This window comes from Cannabis sativa, chromosome 9, assembly GCF_029168945.1.
Source record: "Cannabis sativa cultivar Pink pepper isolate KNU-18-1 chromosome 9, ASM2916894v1, whole genome shotgun sequence".
Lineage (NCBI taxonomy): Eukaryota > Viridiplantae > Streptophyta > Magnoliopsida > Rosales > Cannabaceae > Cannabis > Cannabis sativa.
Window position 1 is genome coordinate 59173291 of NC_083609.1, and position 18284 is coordinate 59191574.

At 30.3% G+C, this 18284-nt stretch overlaps 3 protein-coding genes and 1 non-coding gene across 8 annotated transcripts; 2 read left to right on the plus strand and 2 right to left on the minus strand.

Annotated features, from left to right (window-relative positions):
* The first annotated feature begins 1600 nt into the window (after window positions 1-1600).
* LOC115722993 (binding partner of ACD11 1) lies at window positions 1601-6231 on the plus strand. 2 transcript variants are annotated; one of them, XM_030652385.2, is made up of 8 exons: window positions 1601-1839; window positions 1937-2040; window positions 3045-3120; window positions 3927-3998; window positions 4083-4145; window positions 4559-4902; window positions 5106-5229; window positions 5799-6231. In XM_030652385.2, exons 1-8 carry the CDS (start codon window positions 1819-1821, stop codon window positions 5814-5816), a joined length of 822 nt encoding a protein of 273 aa, XP_030508245.1. In that variant the 5' UTR covers window positions 1601-1818; the 3' UTR covers window positions 5817-6231. The 2 variants fall into 2 exon arrangements, with proteins under 2 accessions (XP_030508245.1, XP_030508247.1); XM_030652387.2 differs by having other exon boundaries at window positions 1631-1839; window positions 4562-4902.
* A 1947-nt stretch (window positions 6232-8178) lies between these two features.
* On the plus strand, window positions 8179-9860 carry LOC115721896 (ribonuclease 3). Its single transcript, XM_030650999.2, has 4 exons — window positions 8179-8338; window positions 8438-8593; window positions 9117-9315; window positions 9402-9860. The coding sequence occupies exons 1-4, from the start codon at window positions 8246-8248 to the stop codon at window positions 9668-9670; spliced, it is 717 nt and encodes a 238-aa protein (XP_030506859.2). The 5' UTR covers window positions 8179-8245; the 3' UTR covers window positions 9671-9860.
* Window positions 9861-10000: 140 nt separating this feature from the next.
* TRNAE-UUC (transfer RNA glutamic acid (anticodon UUC)) lies at window positions 10001-10072 on the minus strand. Its single transcript has one exon. It is a non-coding gene; the product is annotated as a tRNA-Glu (tRNA).
* A 2394-nt stretch (window positions 10073-12466) lies between these two features.
* LOC115722811 (uncharacterized) lies at window positions 12467-15428 on the minus strand. 4 transcript variants are annotated; one of them, XM_061103551.1, is made up of 6 exons: window positions 15274-15428; window positions 14896-15082; window positions 13653-13846; window positions 13278-13518; window positions 13030-13166; window positions 12467-12931 (listed from the first exon to the last, which is right to left on the minus strand). In XM_061103551.1, the coding sequence occupies exons 2-6, from the start codon at window positions 15017-15019 to the stop codon at window positions 12704-12706; spliced, it is 924 nt and encodes a 307-aa protein (XP_060959534.1). In that variant the 5' UTR covers window positions 15020-15082; window positions 15274-15428; the 3' UTR covers window positions 12467-12703. The 4 variants fall into 4 exon arrangements, with proteins under 4 accessions (XP_060959534.1, XP_060959532.1, XP_060959533.1 ...); XM_061103549.1 differs by having other exon boundaries at window positions 13653-13849; XM_061103550.1 differs by having other exon boundaries at window positions 13653-13849; window positions 15260-15381.
* Window positions 15429-18284: the final 2856 nt, after the last annotated feature.

The window sequence follows — 18284 nt, forward strand, 5'->3', positions numbered from 1 at the left end:
AAAATTAAAGTAGTAGAGTTGAGTCAAAGTCCAAAGAAGATTCATTTCATTCACTAAGAAGAGCAAAAATCCAATGAATCAATTTATATATAATCTAAATTAATTTCATAGAGCATCTTAAATATTAATCTGGAACTAGGGATAATTAAGTAATTTGAAGGTTGTTGACTAACTATAGAGACTAAAATAAAAAAAGAAGGGCAAAATGGTAACTTGGTAGTATAAGAGGCTTGTATCATGTTAATTCTCATATTTTGTATATTGTTATAAAGAAAACATAATACAAGTCTGGCTTTTTAATAAGACACTAGCATGGTGGAAAAGATAATATGAGTTTGGGTACAATAAGATTGATAATTCAGATAAGTAAGTATAAATAGACTAATTTAAAAGTATGACATATTAATTTTTTTTATATAATTTGATAATAATAATAATAATAATATATTTATTAATAAATATTTAAATTGTAATCATTCTAATTAATTGTTTATATGATTATTCGTAAAATATTGTTAAAAAATTATATAAAAATAATTAAAATTATAAAAAAAAAAAATACACATAATCTTGTGATCTTAAGTGTAAGAAAAATAATAGAAAAGTGGAAGCCAAATTCAAGTCTGCATAAGAAAATAAATTAACCTATTTATAAAAAATGAATAAGCTCGAGTAAAGTATGACACGAATTAGAACAAGACACGAAAATATGAATTATGGGTCGTATCAAGCTTATTCTTTAAAATATTTTTAAGGCACGATACAACCCATAACTTTTAATGAACCGACAAGTCACAACTAGGGATGCACACGGGGCGGGAAATTGGCGGGGAGTGCTCCCCCCGTCCCCATCCCCGTTAAGAATTTTAATTTCCATCCCCGCTTATTCCACATCAGGGATGGGGCGGGGAATCCCCTAATGGGACGGGGACGGGGCGGGGAATCCCCTAATAATAAAATAAAGTTTATAATTAAATTTTTAATATACAAAAATATTAAACTACATAAAAATTAAAATATTACACATTAATTATTATTCAATAAACTAATTATTATCCAAAATATACCTTAAAACTCATAAAAAAATATACTAATATACTAAAAAAATGCAAACATAAATTATAAATTATAAAATATTATTAAAAATATAAGATAAAATACTAAACGGGTCCCCGTCGGGGCGGGGAGTGTGATCCCCGTCCCCGCCCCGTTTAACATTCGGGGACAAAAAGTGATCCCCGTCCCCGTCCCGTTCCCCATTTAGACGGGGAATCCCCGCCCCATTAAAGGCGGGTCCCCGCGGGGCCCATCCCCATAAGAGAAATGTGCATCCCTAGTCACAACCTATACTATTACGAGCTTTTCAAACTATGAATAGTTGAATTAACCCCACACACATGTATTTAGTCAAAATCCAAAGAAGATTCATTTCATTCATTCACATAAGAAGCAAAAATCCAATGAATCTAAATTTTCATAGAGTAGCTTATATATAAGTTTAGAACTAGAGAGAGGGACAAAAAAGTAATTCAAAGGTTGTTGACTAACTAAAGAAAATAAAAATAAAAAGAAGGGCAAAATGGTAATTTGGTAGTAATGATATTACATTCTTTTGTATGTTCTTCAAAATAGTCTCTTTTAGTTCAAAGGGGTAAAAGTCCAAGTTGTCTGGTGGCTGGCATTGGCAAAACCTTCACTTGATTCATTCATATCTCTCTCTCTCCAATCCATATTCCAACCTGTCTTCTTCTTCATTCTCTTCTTCTCTCTCAGGACTTTTCACGAACACCTTACCTAATTCAAATCTTCATTATCACAATGCAGCAGCATCAGCAGCAGGTAACTTCATTCATTCATTCACTTCTTACACACACTAATCCAAAACTTTTGTATTTTTTTTGTTTATTTATTTATTTTTTGTGTTGATTAAATTCAGACGAGGACAGTCCAAGTAAAGAAGGTTTCAGATCTAGCTACCGAGAGAGAAATTCATGAGTTCTTCTCTTTTTCTGGTGAAATTGAACATATTCAGATCTACCGGTACGTTTTAATTTCTGCTTTTGGATATGTGTTGTTGTTTCTATGTTTAGGTTTAGTTCGTCTTTCTTTGTTTGGTTGTTGAGAAAATATAGCAATTTATTTATTTATTTATTTTTCATAAATTTTCTTTTTTAGAATTATAATTAAAATAAATAAATGCATATATTGGAAACGTGTGAAGAAGAGTCAATAGCAGCCACACAAATATAGATATTTTGCAAAATCAATATAACATTTGTAGATTAAGTAGTTTTATATTGTTAAGCTCTGATTCTTGTTAATAAGAGTTTAATTTCGAAAAAAAAAAAGTAGTTTTATATTGCTTTTTCTCCTTTTGCTTTAGTTTAGTGATTGAGAATCCTAAAAAAAAACAAGTGATAATTACAACTTCTTAGTCGATTTTTATGTCCGAAACACATGTTGCAATATTTTTTTTACAAAGTGATATTCACTATAGTTACAATATCATTTCGGTAAACAAAATTTCTAATATTCCAGTCTACCACACGTACTCAAAAAATTTTAAATTTATTTTTGGCACTATAAATTATTCAAAAAATTTCAAAAATTTACGGAAATGATATTGTAACTATAATGAACATTGCCATGAATTTTTTTTTAAAAAAAAACTACTCCAACATGTATTTTCGGGCACAGATATTGACGGTAGCACTCTTGTGTCTCTTTGGTGTTTATTTATTGGTTTGGTAACAAGGTGGCTTCGTAGTTTTTCTAGTAATTTCTCATTTGCATATTAAGTAGTTTTACAATGTTTTTTCCTTTTGGTTTAGTGATTAAGGTTGTACAAAACTATTACGTTCGATCTTTGGTGTTTGTTTATTTATCTGTTGACAAGGTGGCTTCGTAGTTTTACTAGAGTTTCTTGTTCTTTTCTAGATTGTTTGTTCTTTCTGCAGATATCTGAAGTTGATGACTTTTTCAAAAATAAAAAATAAAAGTAATATCTTTTAAAATTTATGATGAGGTTTTTTCTTTTTGTACAGTGAACATGGGCAATCAAAGACGGCATTTGTTACATTCAAAGATCCTAAAGCCCTTGAAATTGCATTGTTATTATCGGTATTGACTCTTCCCTTATTTGTTTCAAATTGTTACCATGAAGTTTGTTCTGTGCATTGATAATATGCTTAGGAGAGAATATTTATGTTCTAGTGTCCTAATGATGATTTGATTCAACTCCACAACTACTTTGTCTTCATTTCTTTCTCCATTTGCAATGAAATGCTTCTTCTTCTTCTTACTCCCTCTTGTTTAAATTATTTGGATTTTGACTCTGAACTCAACTTTGAGGTGTTTTTGGAGTGGACAAGCCTTCAGTTCGATTTCGAAAGGTTTATGGTTCAATTTTTAGAGCTTCTAGTTTATGAAAATCGAATTGTTTCATGTATTCCTAACATTTTCAAGGGTTCAAATTAAAACTTAAACTTAAACTCAGTTTGCTCATTTCATATGGGTATTCTTACTGATTATGCTAAATGTAAAAGGAAAGAAAGAGATGGAAAACTTTATTTTCGGTAAGGCCAATCCATATTCAAAAGATTAATTTAGAAAACTTATGCATTCCAAAATATCCTATCTATAATTATTTGAGTAATATGTAAAACAGTTATATTCAAATATTATTTTTATTTTGTGTCAATTAACTTTGTATGCTGAGTTTCGAAAACAATGATGCTTTTAGAATCAGATTTTGTTGTGAGCATTTCTGAGTTCTGACGATGTTGTCTTTTTCTTTTTTAATTTTCCTGTCACTGACAGGAAAATATAGTAGGACTGTGGGAGAATTATCACTTTGTGCTGCAGCAACATTTATGTGCATTTCTTTATTCTTATATTAGTAAATTAAAATTGTGCTGTTTTCACAGGGAGCAACAATAGTAGACCAGATTGTGAGTATAACACCTGTTGAAAACTATGTACCTAACCACGAGACACAAGTAAGTTGTTCAACAAGCTCAATATCTTTGCTTTTGCTTTGTTTAAATCTTCGAAAGATGAATTCATAAGTGCAATTCATGCAGGAAGCAAGGATGGTTGAAAATGCCGTTTGTGTTGTTCCTGAACCTGGTTCGCCAAATCTTGAGGTAGGGAAACACAATGCTAAATATTTATATATTTTTTGCTTTAGTTACATTATTATGGTCTGGTACTCCGAGCGATTTTCTGGGGCTGTTGAGTTACCAAATGGGTTCCTTTAGAGAGATATTCTTGCCTCGAGCAATAAAAAATAGTCAGTTTGCCTTGCATTCTAGTACTTCCTACCCATGGATGTTCTAATGCAATGGACTATATCTTTTTGTTTAGCATCTCCAGTCCTTAGTTGAGATACGTAGGACTGTATTGCATATTGTGGCACGACACTCTTCCAGCACCGAGCACAATCTTTCTATAACATTTTATTGAGCTCTGTTTTCTTTGGTAAACCTCATTAGCTTTTACTTAAGTTGTTATTACAAAGTTCTGATTTTGTGAGGCTCTGTTGATCTGCCTTCATTAGCAGGACAGAAATAGCCCGCGTGTCAATGGAAGGGAGTATGTTAGTAAAGCCCAAGATGCAGTTGCTAATATGCTTGCAAAGGGTTCCGCTATCAGACAAGATGCCGTGAACAAGGCTAAAGCATTTGATGAAAAGCATCAGTTGCGAGCCAGTGCATCTGCCAAGGTTATTTCATTTGACAGAAAAGTAGGGCTTACGGAAAAATTGACAGTCGGGATTTCTGTTGTTAACGAGAAAGTAAAATCCGTTGATCAAAGGCTTCAAGTATCAGATAAAACAATGGCTGCAATATTTGCTGCAGAAAGGAAAATTAATAACACAGGATCAGCTGTAAAAACTAGCAGGTATGAAATTATTTCCCAAGAAGCATAACGTAATAATTATATTTCTTTTAATGGCATAAGAGCATCGCTTGGATAAGAAATTAATGCTTATTTTCATTTCAATGATAACAAATATTGATCCTTAAATCAACTATGTAGTTTCACACGCATACAAGTCACATTATAACCAATATAAATCGATGGACTCATTTGCTGATATTTAGGTACGTAACTGCTGGAGCGGCATGGTTAAATGGCGCATTCAGTAAGGTAGCTAAGGCTGGTCAGGTGGCAGGTACAAAAACAAGAGAAAAGTTCCATATGGCTGTGACAAACTTGACGACGAAGGTGTGTGTTTCTAATGTCAAATATCATTTTTACTTTTTTCGTCATTTCAATCCAATGCAGTGAATGCACATCTCTCGCCTATAAGTCTATTATTCCCCTCTTTTTCGGTTGTTGCTCTTTGAATTCCTTCTTATTTTATAGGTCTTACCAAGCAGTTAGAACAAGATAGGAGCCAGTGTTTATCTAGTCTTGAAATATTAGCTCAGCCAAACTTGTAACCCTGCCTCAAAACTGAAAAAATATAACCCAAATAGATAGTACATGCGAAGGAAGTTTTCAGCCAGTGGCGTCCCTTTTCCTCAAATAGATAGTACATTCAAGTGGGCTTTGTTTGCTTTCCATGGCTTAAAAATAAACTGAACTAAGAGTGTTTTCTATCATTGTAGATGTTTTTCAGTTTTGGCTGTGTTTAAAAAAAAAAAATTTACTCTTGAGTAAAACATAAACATCATTAGCTGCTATGTTTAGCAGTAATCGAAATTCAAAATAGATAAGAAAAAACTCAACTTCTATGATTTGTTCTCATTCTCATTAAGTCTGATGTTCAAGTCTTTCCTGACTATTTGCAGGATCCGATTGCAGCATAAGCGAAAAATAACCTGATGGGCTCTGTTCTCATGAACACAATCATCAAATCAACCATGTTGGTCTGATCAATGATCAACAACAAGTCACAATCGTCATATTATGTGGGGTTGCAGGTTTGGAGTAGTTTATGTCAAATTTGTTGTTTCTTTCTCTCTCTCTCTCTATATATATATTTATATATGCAAATATATCCTTTAGGGGTCTGGTCTGGTGTGATGTAATTCTTTTTTTTTTTCTGTTCATTTTTTATATTAATTTTCCTCGGGTAATTTGTGCCTGTTGGTCTCCATTAATTTTGCAGCTTCAAGATTAGTTGAGTGGAAAAACAATGTTAAAAGAAAAAAAATATATATATTATTGATCGAGTGGAAAAGAAATTGAAGTTGTTGACATACATTTTTTACTTAAAAGAAATTCTCTCATGTTGTTTTTACATTTAATAAAATATACATATGTTGTAACTTTAGATATATTAATTATAATTTTAGGTATATCAATTGTGTTAAAAGTTCCATTTCAGAAAATAAATAAATGTTTGGATTTAGTGTCATTTGGACAAAAACAATGTTTATTTATTTTATTATTAGTATTTTTCAATATTAGTATTTTTCAATATTAGATGACATACCTTTTGATGTAAGTGTTGAGTAATTAAAATAGTGTAAAAATATTAGTTTAACTATTGACTACTTAAAATATTATATTTTTAGAAATACTAGGTAAGTGTTGAGTACTAGGTTACATATTATTATTAGTATATTTCAATATTAGATGACATACCTTTTGATGTAATAATTAAGAGAAATATAAGAGGCACTTGTGATACCTAACACTCTTTTACGAGTTAATATAGTTATTTGTGTAATTAAGTATCAGGTCTCATATTACTTAATGTAATAACTTTTAGGAGTGTCACTAATCAATCGTAAGGCAACATGTCTAGAATATACCAAACACCAATGGTAGCAATTGCTATTGCTATTGAGCATTAGTGATGTCTAGCACATTCAAGGTGTGTTACACTGTTACTTTGCAATTGATTAATGATACCCCTTAAAAGGTATTATATTAAGTAAAATGAGATTCAATACTTGATTTCATTAATATCGATATTGACATGTAGAAGAGTGTTAGACACTACTGGTGTCTTTTAACATTTCTCAATAAATAATATGTCATTGCTAACCAAATATAGAAGAGAAAGGTTTCGTGTGATGTATAAAATTGCTATTGGTGTAATTTAATATCGAATTTCACATATTTTACTTTAGTAATGATTACAGAGAACCATTAATTAATTATAGAGTGTCACTATTTTATAATAGTACTAGGTACCTTGATGCCTCATAACAATGCAGAGTTATATCGGTATAATATTATGCAATTAGAATGCTATTATATTTTCTAATATCAGTAGGGCCTGTAATTTTACCGCCCATAATGTGGCTAAGTCCCACAAGAGATTTGAGGTTATCCCGTTATCTACTATCTCGATAAACATATTATGTACTGACCGTGAGGTCTAACCAGTTCTATTTATCAAAGCTTTTTTTTTTAAAAAAAAAAACTATATATATATAGATATGCACATTAAACACATTATGATATTACTAGTACTACCACCCAACTACCTTGCATAAAATTATTTGAATAAGACCACGTGAACCATAATCCATGCCCATATATTAGACAATAATGTTACTCCAACAACTCTTTTTGTTTTTACAATCTTTATTATCTATTTTTTTCTACAAATAATTGAACTTTTTAGAAGGATGTAAGATCGATGATACTGCTTCCCAATTTATCCAATCTGTATAAAAATGAGAGGTCGGATTTTTTTACACTATTTTTCAAAATATTTTATTAAAATTTTATTATTTTATTTCATATTTTTACATTATACTATATATTCTTTTATTACATTATTATTTTCTCTATATTATTTAAATATTATAAAAAAAATATTAAAAATATTAAAAGGGAAAAAAAGAAGAAATTATTTAAAAATGAATAATACTTCTCAATATAAAACTACATCTATAATCTAAAATTTTGAATTATTTTAAATTACTTGACCGTTATTTTTTCAACAATTTTTTATTTATACTTGCTAATCCAAAAGAAAAAAAAAGTTAATAAACAAAAAACAATTTTTATTTAGATTTTACATGAATTATTTTAATTTATCTGATGTGAGTGCTTTGAGTACATGTAATGTATAACACTACTATTATTATGAGGTAACAGTAACAGTAACACTAATTTTTAATTTATAATATTTATTAAATTAAAATATGTAAAATTCTATATTTAATTACATCATTATAATATAACACATCCCTTCAATATTTCTCTATATAAATAGGTAAAGAATAGATACAACACCATCACAAGAAATAGAGTCTTGAGCTTAGAAGTAGAAAAAATGAAGGCAACTTTGATCACTATTGTAGTACTTAGCTATCTCTCAGTCCTTTGTGTCTCACATGATTTTGATTTCTTCTTCTTTGTTGAACAGGTTTTTTAAACTCCAATCCATTCATATATCTTCCTTTTTTTTTTTTCCAACTAAAGTATCCATAAAAATAATATTACTTAATCCTTAAATGATGTGCAGTGGCCAGGTTCATATTGTGAAGAACATGGTTGTTGCAAGCCATCAACAGGAGTAACACCTTCTGATGATTTTACCATTATTGGGCTTTGGCCTAAGTTCAACAATGGTTCTACTCCTTCAAATTGCAACCCCAATAATGTCTTTGACCCAACTAAGGTACTTTTATCGTGTCGTGTGATCTGCTAACTAAATAATTGCATTGTCACTTAGAATTATTATATCTATCAATTAATGCATGTGTTGTATTTCATATTATATTGTGTTGTGTTCAGTGACGGATCCAGAATTTTTGATCTCTGTGGGGGCTTAATTGTTATAAAAATATTTATTATTTACTTTACATTAAAATTATAACTATTTTGTGGAAGTTGTTTACTATTTTGTTGTATAATTATTTAACTAAATAGAAGATATTTAATTTTTTTTCACACTAACTTTTTTTTTATTGGAGGCTATAGGCCCCACACTCTTATTACTGTGTCCGTCTTTGGTTGTGTTTGTGTTTACCTAATCGATATAAACACAAAATGTTTACACGAGAAATTAGGGTTTAGTTGCATTGTCCCTATGTGTTGTATTTCGTGTTGTATTGTGTTGTGTTCGTGTTTACTTAATTGACATGAAAGAGAAAACATTTACACGAGAAATTAGGGTTTGACAAATGTATATATGTATGTAGATATCTGATTTGATAAAATCTATGGAAGAAGAATGGACAAGTTTATCATGTCCAAGCAATGATGGAACTGAGCTTTGGGAAATACAATGGAACAAACATGGAACTTGCTCTGAGTCTATTCTTGACCAACATGCTTATTTTCAAGCAAGTCTTAACCTTAAAAACAGTGTAGACCTTCTTCAAGCTCTTAAAAAATCAGGTAACTAAATTGTTTAGTATCGAATTTTACATAAATATGTTACTACTAATGTTAAATTTAATTTTGACTTGTATATATATTTATAGGAATAGAGCCAAATGGAAAGTTTTATGAAGTGGAGAAGATCAAAGAGGCAATAAAGAATGAAGTTGGGTACACACCAGGATTATCATGTCACAAAAACACAGATGGTGAATCAATGCTTTACCAAGTTTACTTATGTGTGGACTCTTCAGCCTCAAACTTCATTGAATGCCCTATTTTCCCCAAAGGAAAAGCTTGTGTTTCTCAAGCACTCTTCCCTTCATTTCAAGCCATCACTACCACAACTTCTGGTGTTAATTATTCCAAATAATCTTGTCGAGTAATGATATGTGCACACATACTTTTTACGCCGAAATTTTACCTTTATTTAGGTGACAATGTTCTTTTTAACATTTGACCGATTGAGAAAAGTGTAGAATTTCACTGTAAAAAATGTGTGTAATTATTTACTCTTGATGATGTTGTTGTAATAAATTTGGATCTTTTTTGGGTGTTGTTAATTATTAGAGGGTAACATATTTAACTTTCTTTTCCATGAAAACAATATTGTTATTATTTTTTTTTTGAATGAACAATATTGTTATTATTATTGGCTTTAAAAAGAAAAAAAAAATGGAAATAAAAAATAAACAAAAGGAAATTCCGTTGCCGGGAATCGAACCCGGGTCTCCTGGGTGAAAGCCAGATATCCTAACCGCTGGACGACAACGGAATCATGTTCAATAGCCCTTAAATATTTAATTTATAACTTTATTATAAAGCAATTATGCAATTACCAAATTATTATTATTATTATTATTATTATTTGTACACAGCTTAGATTAAAAACATCTAGTAGTCTTGTAAATAAATAAATAAAAAAACACACACGGCAACAATCTCATAAGATAAGGTTTAATTACAACAAACTAAATATTGTAATTAATTACTATTATAATTACAATTCTTATTTATTATATTACATTATTATTACGGTTACTATTAACATGTTAGAATCAATTTGCAATGTAATATAATATTTTAAAAAATATATAAACTTTTTTATTTATTTACGTATTTATTTTTTATTTTTCTAAAAGAAAAAACATTATTTTGTTTCTTTCTTTTCTTCTTTTCCTTAATAAAAGTCCTTCAAATTCCCTATATAATATACGTATTTAGTTTGTTTGTTTTTTTTTCCTTTTTTCCCTTAATAAAAGTCCTTCAAATTTTTGGTGGGAAAAAAATGGCACCCTCAATAATTTGATCAATATGTGGCCCTTTTTTAGTATATGATAATGTGTAGCTTTTTTATTTATTTTATTATTTTTTTCAAAAACAATTAAAACCACATAAAATAAGCACATGTTCCATACTTACCTAACTATTCATTCATCATACCTAAATAATTTAGAACCATTTAATAATCTCGTACAATATCATATTGAATGATGCAATAATATCTATCCTATGTTTGGCCCCAATATATGTATATATTATGGAGAATTACTAAAAGGTACAATTGGTTTCTAGCATTCGTCTCAATATCATAGCACTATTAATATAATTATGTATCGGATCTCATGTAGCTTAAAAAAATAACTTTTAAATAATATCGCTAATCAATCGTAAGCGATATCCAATAATTATAGTATTTTATTTATTAACAAAATAATATAACAAATTCTTATTGATTCCCTAGATTGTCTAAGATCAAAAGGTGAGATATAAGCACATGATCCCATTTTAATTATAAAAAACATAATAATAACAAATATGCTATATGTATAATAAAAGTCATACTATAATTTCACTCAAAAAAAAAAGTCATACTATAATTACATCTATTTTAAGCAACATACATTATGTAATTTCAATGGATCCATGAAGTGTATAAAACATAAGCAATATACACATAAATAATTTTTGTTAGCAGTTAACTGTAAAAAATAAATGATATCTTAAATTTATTAACAATTTAGTAGTTTAAAAAGTTTTAATATCAAAATTTAGAACTTGAAGAAATGCAAATAGAATAATAGTTGAGAGTTTAGTCACAAAAAAATGTCTCCCTCAACTTTAATTCTGGATCCACTATTGACTTACACATGGCATGCATGTGTATCTAACCACTTATTCAATGTGTAAGAGCAGCTCTAATGCTCGTTGCTCATCAAGCCTTTTTCAGTCTAAGAAAAATAATCTTAATTGCTTGACCACTAAAGAAAATTGTGTGGGCTACTGCAATTGCTACTATCAAGCAATGATAGTTGAATTATTTTTTGATTTTTTTTTTATAATTTTTCTATCAAAAAAGTGTATTAATATAATATTTAAAATATTAAAAGTAATTTAATAATATATCAAATAATAGAGTGTTGGCCCATTCTCTTAACTTCTAAAATTGCTTAGCATTAGAATAATTTTAAGAGTAAAGTGGTCAAAAATAATATAGATGAAAAAAAAAATGGGTAAATACCATTTTGGACCCTCTGTTTTACAAAAGTTACCAATTAGACCCTGTGTTTTGTTAAATGACAAAATGGACCCTGTATTTTTTAAAATAGTACAAATAGGACCTTGAATTGATTTTTTGTCAAAATAAAGTTTAATTATAATCCGATCTAAAAGTGCTATGACAAAACTGTTTATATTTTTTGTATCTGTTCGTATTAAGCATTGTCTTCAAGTTAGTTGTATTAAGAAAAAAGCTATAAAAAATTAAGCTCATGGTCTTATTTTTACTATTTTAGAAAATACAGGGTTCATTTTGTCATTTAACAAAACACAGGATCCAATCTGTAACTTTTGCAAAATACAGGATCCAAAATGGTATTTACCCAAAAAAAATATTTATATATAATATTTTAAGATCATGTGGAAATTGTTAACTACTTTTTAAAATGTTTGCATTGGAGTTGCTCTAAGAATTATTGTATAAGTTATGTAGTGACTCATCTATGATTGCAAGAGACCTCTCTACCACGGTAGCACATCACCGGAGCCGAACAAGGACAACCGGACCACTCTCCTCCGGTGTCTACGTGCTTTTTATTAGCACAATAAAACCTAGATGGATCTGTAGGAACATATGGTTTTTCCAGATGCATTTTTCAGTCCTGTCCTCTTGAGATATGAAACCATGACTTTTACTAAAGGAAAATGTAAAACGGTAAATAGACCAAAATTGGTGGGTAACATCATCAAGTACCAATTATGGTGAAATGAGAAGATAATATTACAGCCATTCCAAAATCAAACCGAATGCCAACATTTTATCATTTTACATTTTAGCATACATGAGTTAGTTAAAACTCGACGATGACTAGAAAACGTCTTGCAATACCAATTTTCGCCCTCACTGCTAGTCAGGCAAGGCTGTACCCCGCTCGAGGTTGTTCTTGATCTCCAGAGTGTATTTACCGAAGGCACGCTCAATCTTTTTGTTGAAATGTTCATTTCGGTCATTGATCGAGTCAATATCCTTCTCGTCATGGAACCTCCTCCTCCTGCTAAATGACCCTCGCTTCTCGTCTCGGTCCTTGAGTTCCTTTACCATCTTTTCTATCTTATCCTCCGAGATCTTTGGTGCCTGAAAAATAAAGAAAAAATAAAAATCATTGCTTGTTCATAATATCCAATGATTTTAACAAATCCACCCTGAAAATATGATACCATTGCAAACAGTACCTTTCCATATTGGAGACTCGAAGCTTCACGATAGAACTCGGGATCTGATTCTTTCATCCTATTGTATTCTGTCAAATCAATTTCGATGTTCTTTGTTCTCTTTTTGTATGCATTGTAGAGTGTTTTCTGATTAAAAACTGTTAAAAGTGGAAACAGTATTAGCTCTTTATTTATGATTCAAATATGATAATTGCAATGAAAAAAGAAAAAAAGAACATATGAAGGAATGATCAGATATCTGAACTCACCATCCCAACCAGAAGGGGCAGGATCCTTTTCCCATTTCTTATATTTTGTTTCTGCCATCTCTTCGGTATCTAGCATGTATGCAGTTTTCATATCTAAACCATTTGCATCCAAAAGCTTTCCAATTCTTTTCTTCCTCTCTTCAAGCCATTTTTGTTTAGAAATGCCCCGCGACTCAGTTGGAGCTTCCATTCGCTTCCTTTCTTGTGCAATGTCAGTTTGATTGTCTTTTCTAGCTTTGTTCTACACACAGAAAGCCATTTACCCGTAACTAATTTTAGATTATTAGAAAGGATCACTATGGAAAAGCTACACTTTCAATCCATCAAAATCGAGATAATCATTGTTCAACGAAAGAAGAGGGGTGAGAAACTAACCATCTTCTGCCTCAATTCCCAGAGTCTTTTCTTCCTCCCAGTAAACTTTTGGAAGTCCTCTTCCATGACCTCTTCGACAGGGTCAGCATGATCACCATCATCATCAGAATCTTCACCAGAATCTGGCCTTTTATCGTTCAAGCAATCCTCCTGGTGTGTAGCCCCTAAATTGGACTCCCCACTCGCCTTTTGGCCTTCTGTCATATTGTAGAATGAGCATCACAAAAGCATAAAATTTTATTATCCAACATTGTTGTACTAATAAATGTTTAACCATCAATAGAAAAAAAGAATATATATTACAAGGTAAAGCACCAATAAATTTAAAAAGAGAACAAAGAGTACAGTTCTCTTTCAAACCCTAACAGATTAACCCTAGAGTGCATAGACATTGATTATAAATGCATAAACACACCAAAAGTAGAGCAATATCTTAAGTCATCCCTTTGGAGTCACAAAATGTAGTGCCTTGCAAGAGTCAAGAGTAAAGGCAGAATATTTCTGCTTTTTAAATAGGATTTCCCTGCTTAATGAATACCTTCCTCATCTTAAATGAAAAATGGAAGTGATTGGATTTTGTACCAGTAGCCACCAGAAATTAATTTGATACCACAATAAAAGAATGTGAAACTTTTAGATATTGAATAGTGTTTTCCATTCTTTCCTATTCACTCTTGGGTGGCGTTTGGTTAGAGACAATGAAATGGAATAGAAATGAAACAATTTTTATTCTATTCTTTTGTTTAGTTGCATTTAAAAATATTAGAATATTTTTATCATTTTAGTAGAATGACTATTCCATTTTGAAATGGATAGAATAAACATAGTAAAAATTTAATAATTTTTATCAATTTTTTTTATGCATTTTAAATTTGGTTCAATTCTATTCTTGTTCATATTCCCATTCCATTACTATTCCTATTCCATTACTATTCTTATGTTTTTATTCCTTCTAACCAAACACCACTTTATTAATCATTGATATCGAATCAATTGTTTTCTTTCTTTGGCCTAATTCATGTTCCGAGTCTCACATTCACATACACCCTAGTACACGTTCCTCGACCCTGAGAACACCCCCATGAAATAATTTCTGGTAAAAAATTTTGGTAACTATAATAGATTCCTGTAAGTAGACTAGAGCCCACAAACCACAAAACACAATTCCATCCAAAGCACAAGAAGGCCAAAATAAATCAGCATAAAAAATATATAAAAGGTAAGAAAACAGCATGCTGCATACCTAATTGAGTTTGATCAATCCGAGCCTTGACTTCAGCAATAATTTTGAAGCAGTAATCACTGCACACATGGTAAGGATTATAGGCGTTTCTGCAATCTGGGTGTACTCTCCCTTCCTCAGACATTTTCAACTTTTCTCAAGATCAAAATCAACCCCCTCTCTACAGTAGTACGACCCTTTAAATTACCTAAAATTTAAACGAAATACCGTAAATGAAAAAGAGAAGTGTTAAAAGCCTTGAAATTTCGTAATTAAGAGAAACATTGACGGCTTATAACACATAAGATCAATATCTAATCCTAACGTTTCTTTATCCCTAATCAGAGATTCAAATTTTGGCTCAAACAAATTCAACAATTTTAACCTCTTAATTCATACCTTTCAAAGATCATAAGGCCGTCCGAAGCTCAAACTTGAGTAAGGAGAGAGAGGAGACTGGCGACAGCTAGGGCTAGGGCTTGAAGTTGTAGAAGATGCCCAAATTTCACTACACAGAGGAGAGCACTTGCCTTGGCCGTATTTATACTTTCTTTTTTTTTTTTTTTTGCCTTCTTTTATAGCAATTTTTTTTTTGTTTTTTTTTTATTTTCTAATTAAGATTTATTTTTGATTTTTTTTTTTTTGAATAATGAATTTAAATATCATTAAAATAATAATTGGAGAGTACAAAAATGATAGAATAAAATCCATCAAATTGAATTAAGTAGAACCTCTATTTAAGAATACTCTATTCAAGAATAACCTCTAATTTGTTATAAAAAAATCAAGTCCCGATTTGGGCCAATTATAAATAAGAATAACCTCTAAATTGTAATTTGTTATACATTTTCTAAGTCCCATATTAACAAAGTATACCTCTATATAAGAATAATTACATCTTAATAAAATATATACATGTATTTTGTAAATTTATTTATGTAAAATTAATAATTTTATTTTAAATTATAATACATGTATGAAATTATATTTACTCTAAAATATTTCTATTATGATATAGTATTAATGATTATTTATTCTTATTATTGTTACATTGATATTTTTTTGTTTTTTAATTTTTTTTCTAGTGTAACTCTATTTAGTTATAACCTCCCAATTAGAATATAATTTACTTGGTCCCATGTGTATTCTTAAATAGAGGTTCTACTGTATTTCAAAAAATTAGTAAGTAAACTTGTAAAAACATATAATATTTATAATCATACATCAATGTAAAGTTGATCGATCAATAGTTATAAAATTAACCAGGTTGTATTGAATTGAATAATGAGAAGAAGAAGAAATTTGTATAATCACATTAATCCATAAATTTAACTCAAGTGATTCACATAATAATCTTTATAAGAACTTAGCTACTAAAAGACACTCTAAAAAAAAAAAAAAAAAAAATTAGCTAAAGACATAAAAGATAGAGTTGAACAAATAGAATACTATTGGAGTACTTCACTGGTGCTTTCTACTCCTTGCTCTCAATTTACACTCAGACTTCCTATCAATTTTCGAATGGTGTCAAAATTTTGCCATTATTTTGGCCATAATTCTTTAGCTATAACTTATAATTGGATGATTCAATATGTTTTGGAAAGATAAAAGAAAGATCTAGAACTTTAATTTAGAAAGCTTTTCTTAGAAATGAATGAATTATAGTCAAAAATTAGTTTGAAGCTTTAGAATTTATTTTCAGTCACAAACCGATCATGTTGAACATCTAAAATTTAAATTTTTTCAATTTATTTTTGAAGTGATTCCTCTTTACTCTAGACCACGAATTTTGGAGCTAAAAATACTATTTCTTAACTCATTTTAGACAATAGGAAATCAATCCAAGCTAAAAATTTTCTTTTTTTATTATATTTTTTTCTTTTTTGCTAAAAAAAATTTGCAAAACATCAAAATTACTAAAATTGAAGATCTTCAATTACTTTTCCTAAGAAATAAATAAAAACTAAAACCAATTATATAGCTACACAATAAAATAATAAAAATACTAAAACACACCTTAAATAATGCATAAAAATAAACCTAACACCTGCATACTTTAGTTTTGTGACCCATTCCATTATAATTTTCACACACCAAAAGCAACCTTTCATATTTCACTTTGAACTCAATTTCTTAGTTTGATTCACTAGTGAACAAAATGCTCTCGAAAAACTCCTAATGCATCTGAAATTCTACTAATACGCTTAGAAAATTCAGTCTGGCTTTGTTCTTTGTAATCTCATCCACATGAATGGGAGTTCCAATTTGGCCAATAATCTTAAAAAAGACCTTTCACCCTAATATTTTAGCTCCAAATCATGAAGTTGAATTCATGTTGGTATATAGCCCTTACGTCTTCCTTTTGAAAGTCCTTATATGGATCCCAAAGTTTCATAATAATCGGGTTCCTATCAAAAATTAAATAATCACCATTTAGAAATTCATCTCGATTAGGGGTGGTAAAACAAATTTCGACACAGCACACGAACACGAACACGAATTTTACAAGTTAAGGTCGGAAAAATTAAATACGAATCGAAAACAGGTCGACATGACTTGATACGAAATAAAAACGGGTCAAACACGACACGACTTTGACACGATTTTTTTTTAAATATAATAAAATAAAAAAATTAATAATAATAATAATAATAATAATAATAATAATATAATTATATAAAAATATATATTTAATAATTTAACGTTAAGTTAAAAAAAAATTAATTTAATTTTTTTAATATGAAATTGAAAATATTTTAAAATTTTTAATTTTTCATATATGTATAACAAATGGGAAATTTGAATTTCCATACTTAAAATATCCTATAATTTTTCCCCTAAATGCATAGTTATTAAAATTGGTCATATATGACCACTTTACTAATTTCCCAAAACTACCCTTACATTTCAAATCCCATCTCTTCCTCTCTCTCAACTTACCTACACTCACGGCAACCAACCCACAAAATCCCCAACCTGCAGCAGACGTCGTCGCTCAACCCACGGCCGTCCACGGTGAACCCAGGACCGTCGACGCTTAACCCCGACCGTCAACGCTCAACCGGCGACCACTCCGAGGCGACCTGAAGCGAAAATGGGATTCGGATCCGTCCGTGAATGGAGAAGAGGCGTTTCGGATCTGGGGAAGAAGATGGTGAAGGTCCGATGGTCTGACTTAGGGGTCCGATGGTGTCCGTCCGATGGTCCGATTGTACGGTCCGATTGTCCGACTTAGGGGTCCGATGCACACTATCAATCGGACCATCGGACCCCCAAAAATTGATTGGTCCGATGCTCGGACAGATGGGTCCGATGGTCTTGTCCTTGGGTCCGATGGGATTGGGGTTCGATGGTCTTGACGAGTATGTTGTTCTTGGATCCGACCAATGTATAGTCGGTACCGTGCGGTC

What these genes read in the sequence shown, in the direction of transcription:
- LOC115722993 (XM_030652385.2), top strand. Translation starts at nt 1,819, where the DNA reads ATGCAGCAGCATCAGCAGCAG. An exon ending in GAACATATTCAGATCTACCG is followed by an intron (nt 2,041 to 3,044) that starts GTACGTTTTAAT and finishes CTTTTTGTACAG; the next exon opens with TGAACATGGGCAATCAAAGA. An exon ending in TACCTAACCACGAGACACAA is followed by an intron (nt 3,999 to 4,082) that starts GTAAGTTGTTCA and finishes CAATTCATGCAG; the next exon opens with GAAGCAAGGATGGTTGAAAA.
- LOC115721896 (XM_030650999.2), top strand. Translation starts at nt 8,246, where the DNA reads ATGAAGGCAACTTTGATCACTATTGTAGTACTTAGCTATCTCTCAGTC. An exon ending in TCTTCTTCTTTGTTGAACAG is followed by an intron (nt 8,339 to 8,437) that starts GTTTTTTAAACT and finishes AATGATGTGCAG; the next exon opens with TGGCCAGGTTCATATTGTGA. An exon ending in ATGTCTTTGACCCAACTAAG is followed by an intron (nt 8,594 to 9,116) that starts GTACTTTTATCG and finishes ATATGTATGTAG; the next exon opens with ATATCTGATTTGATAAAATC.
- LOC115722811 (XM_061103549.1), bottom strand. Translation starts at nt 15,019, where the DNA reads ATGTCTGAGGAAGGGAGAGTACACCCAGATTGCAGAAACGCCTATAAT. An exon ending in GATTGATCAAACTCAATTAG is followed by an intron (nt 13,850 to 14,895) that starts GTATGCAGCATG and finishes ACAATATGACAG; the next exon opens with AAGGCCAAAAGGCGAGTGGG. An exon ending in GGGAATTGAGGCAGAAGATG is followed by an intron (nt 13,519 to 13,652) that starts GTTAGTTTCTCA and finishes TTCTGTGTGTAG; the next exon opens with AACAAAGCTAGAAAAGACAA.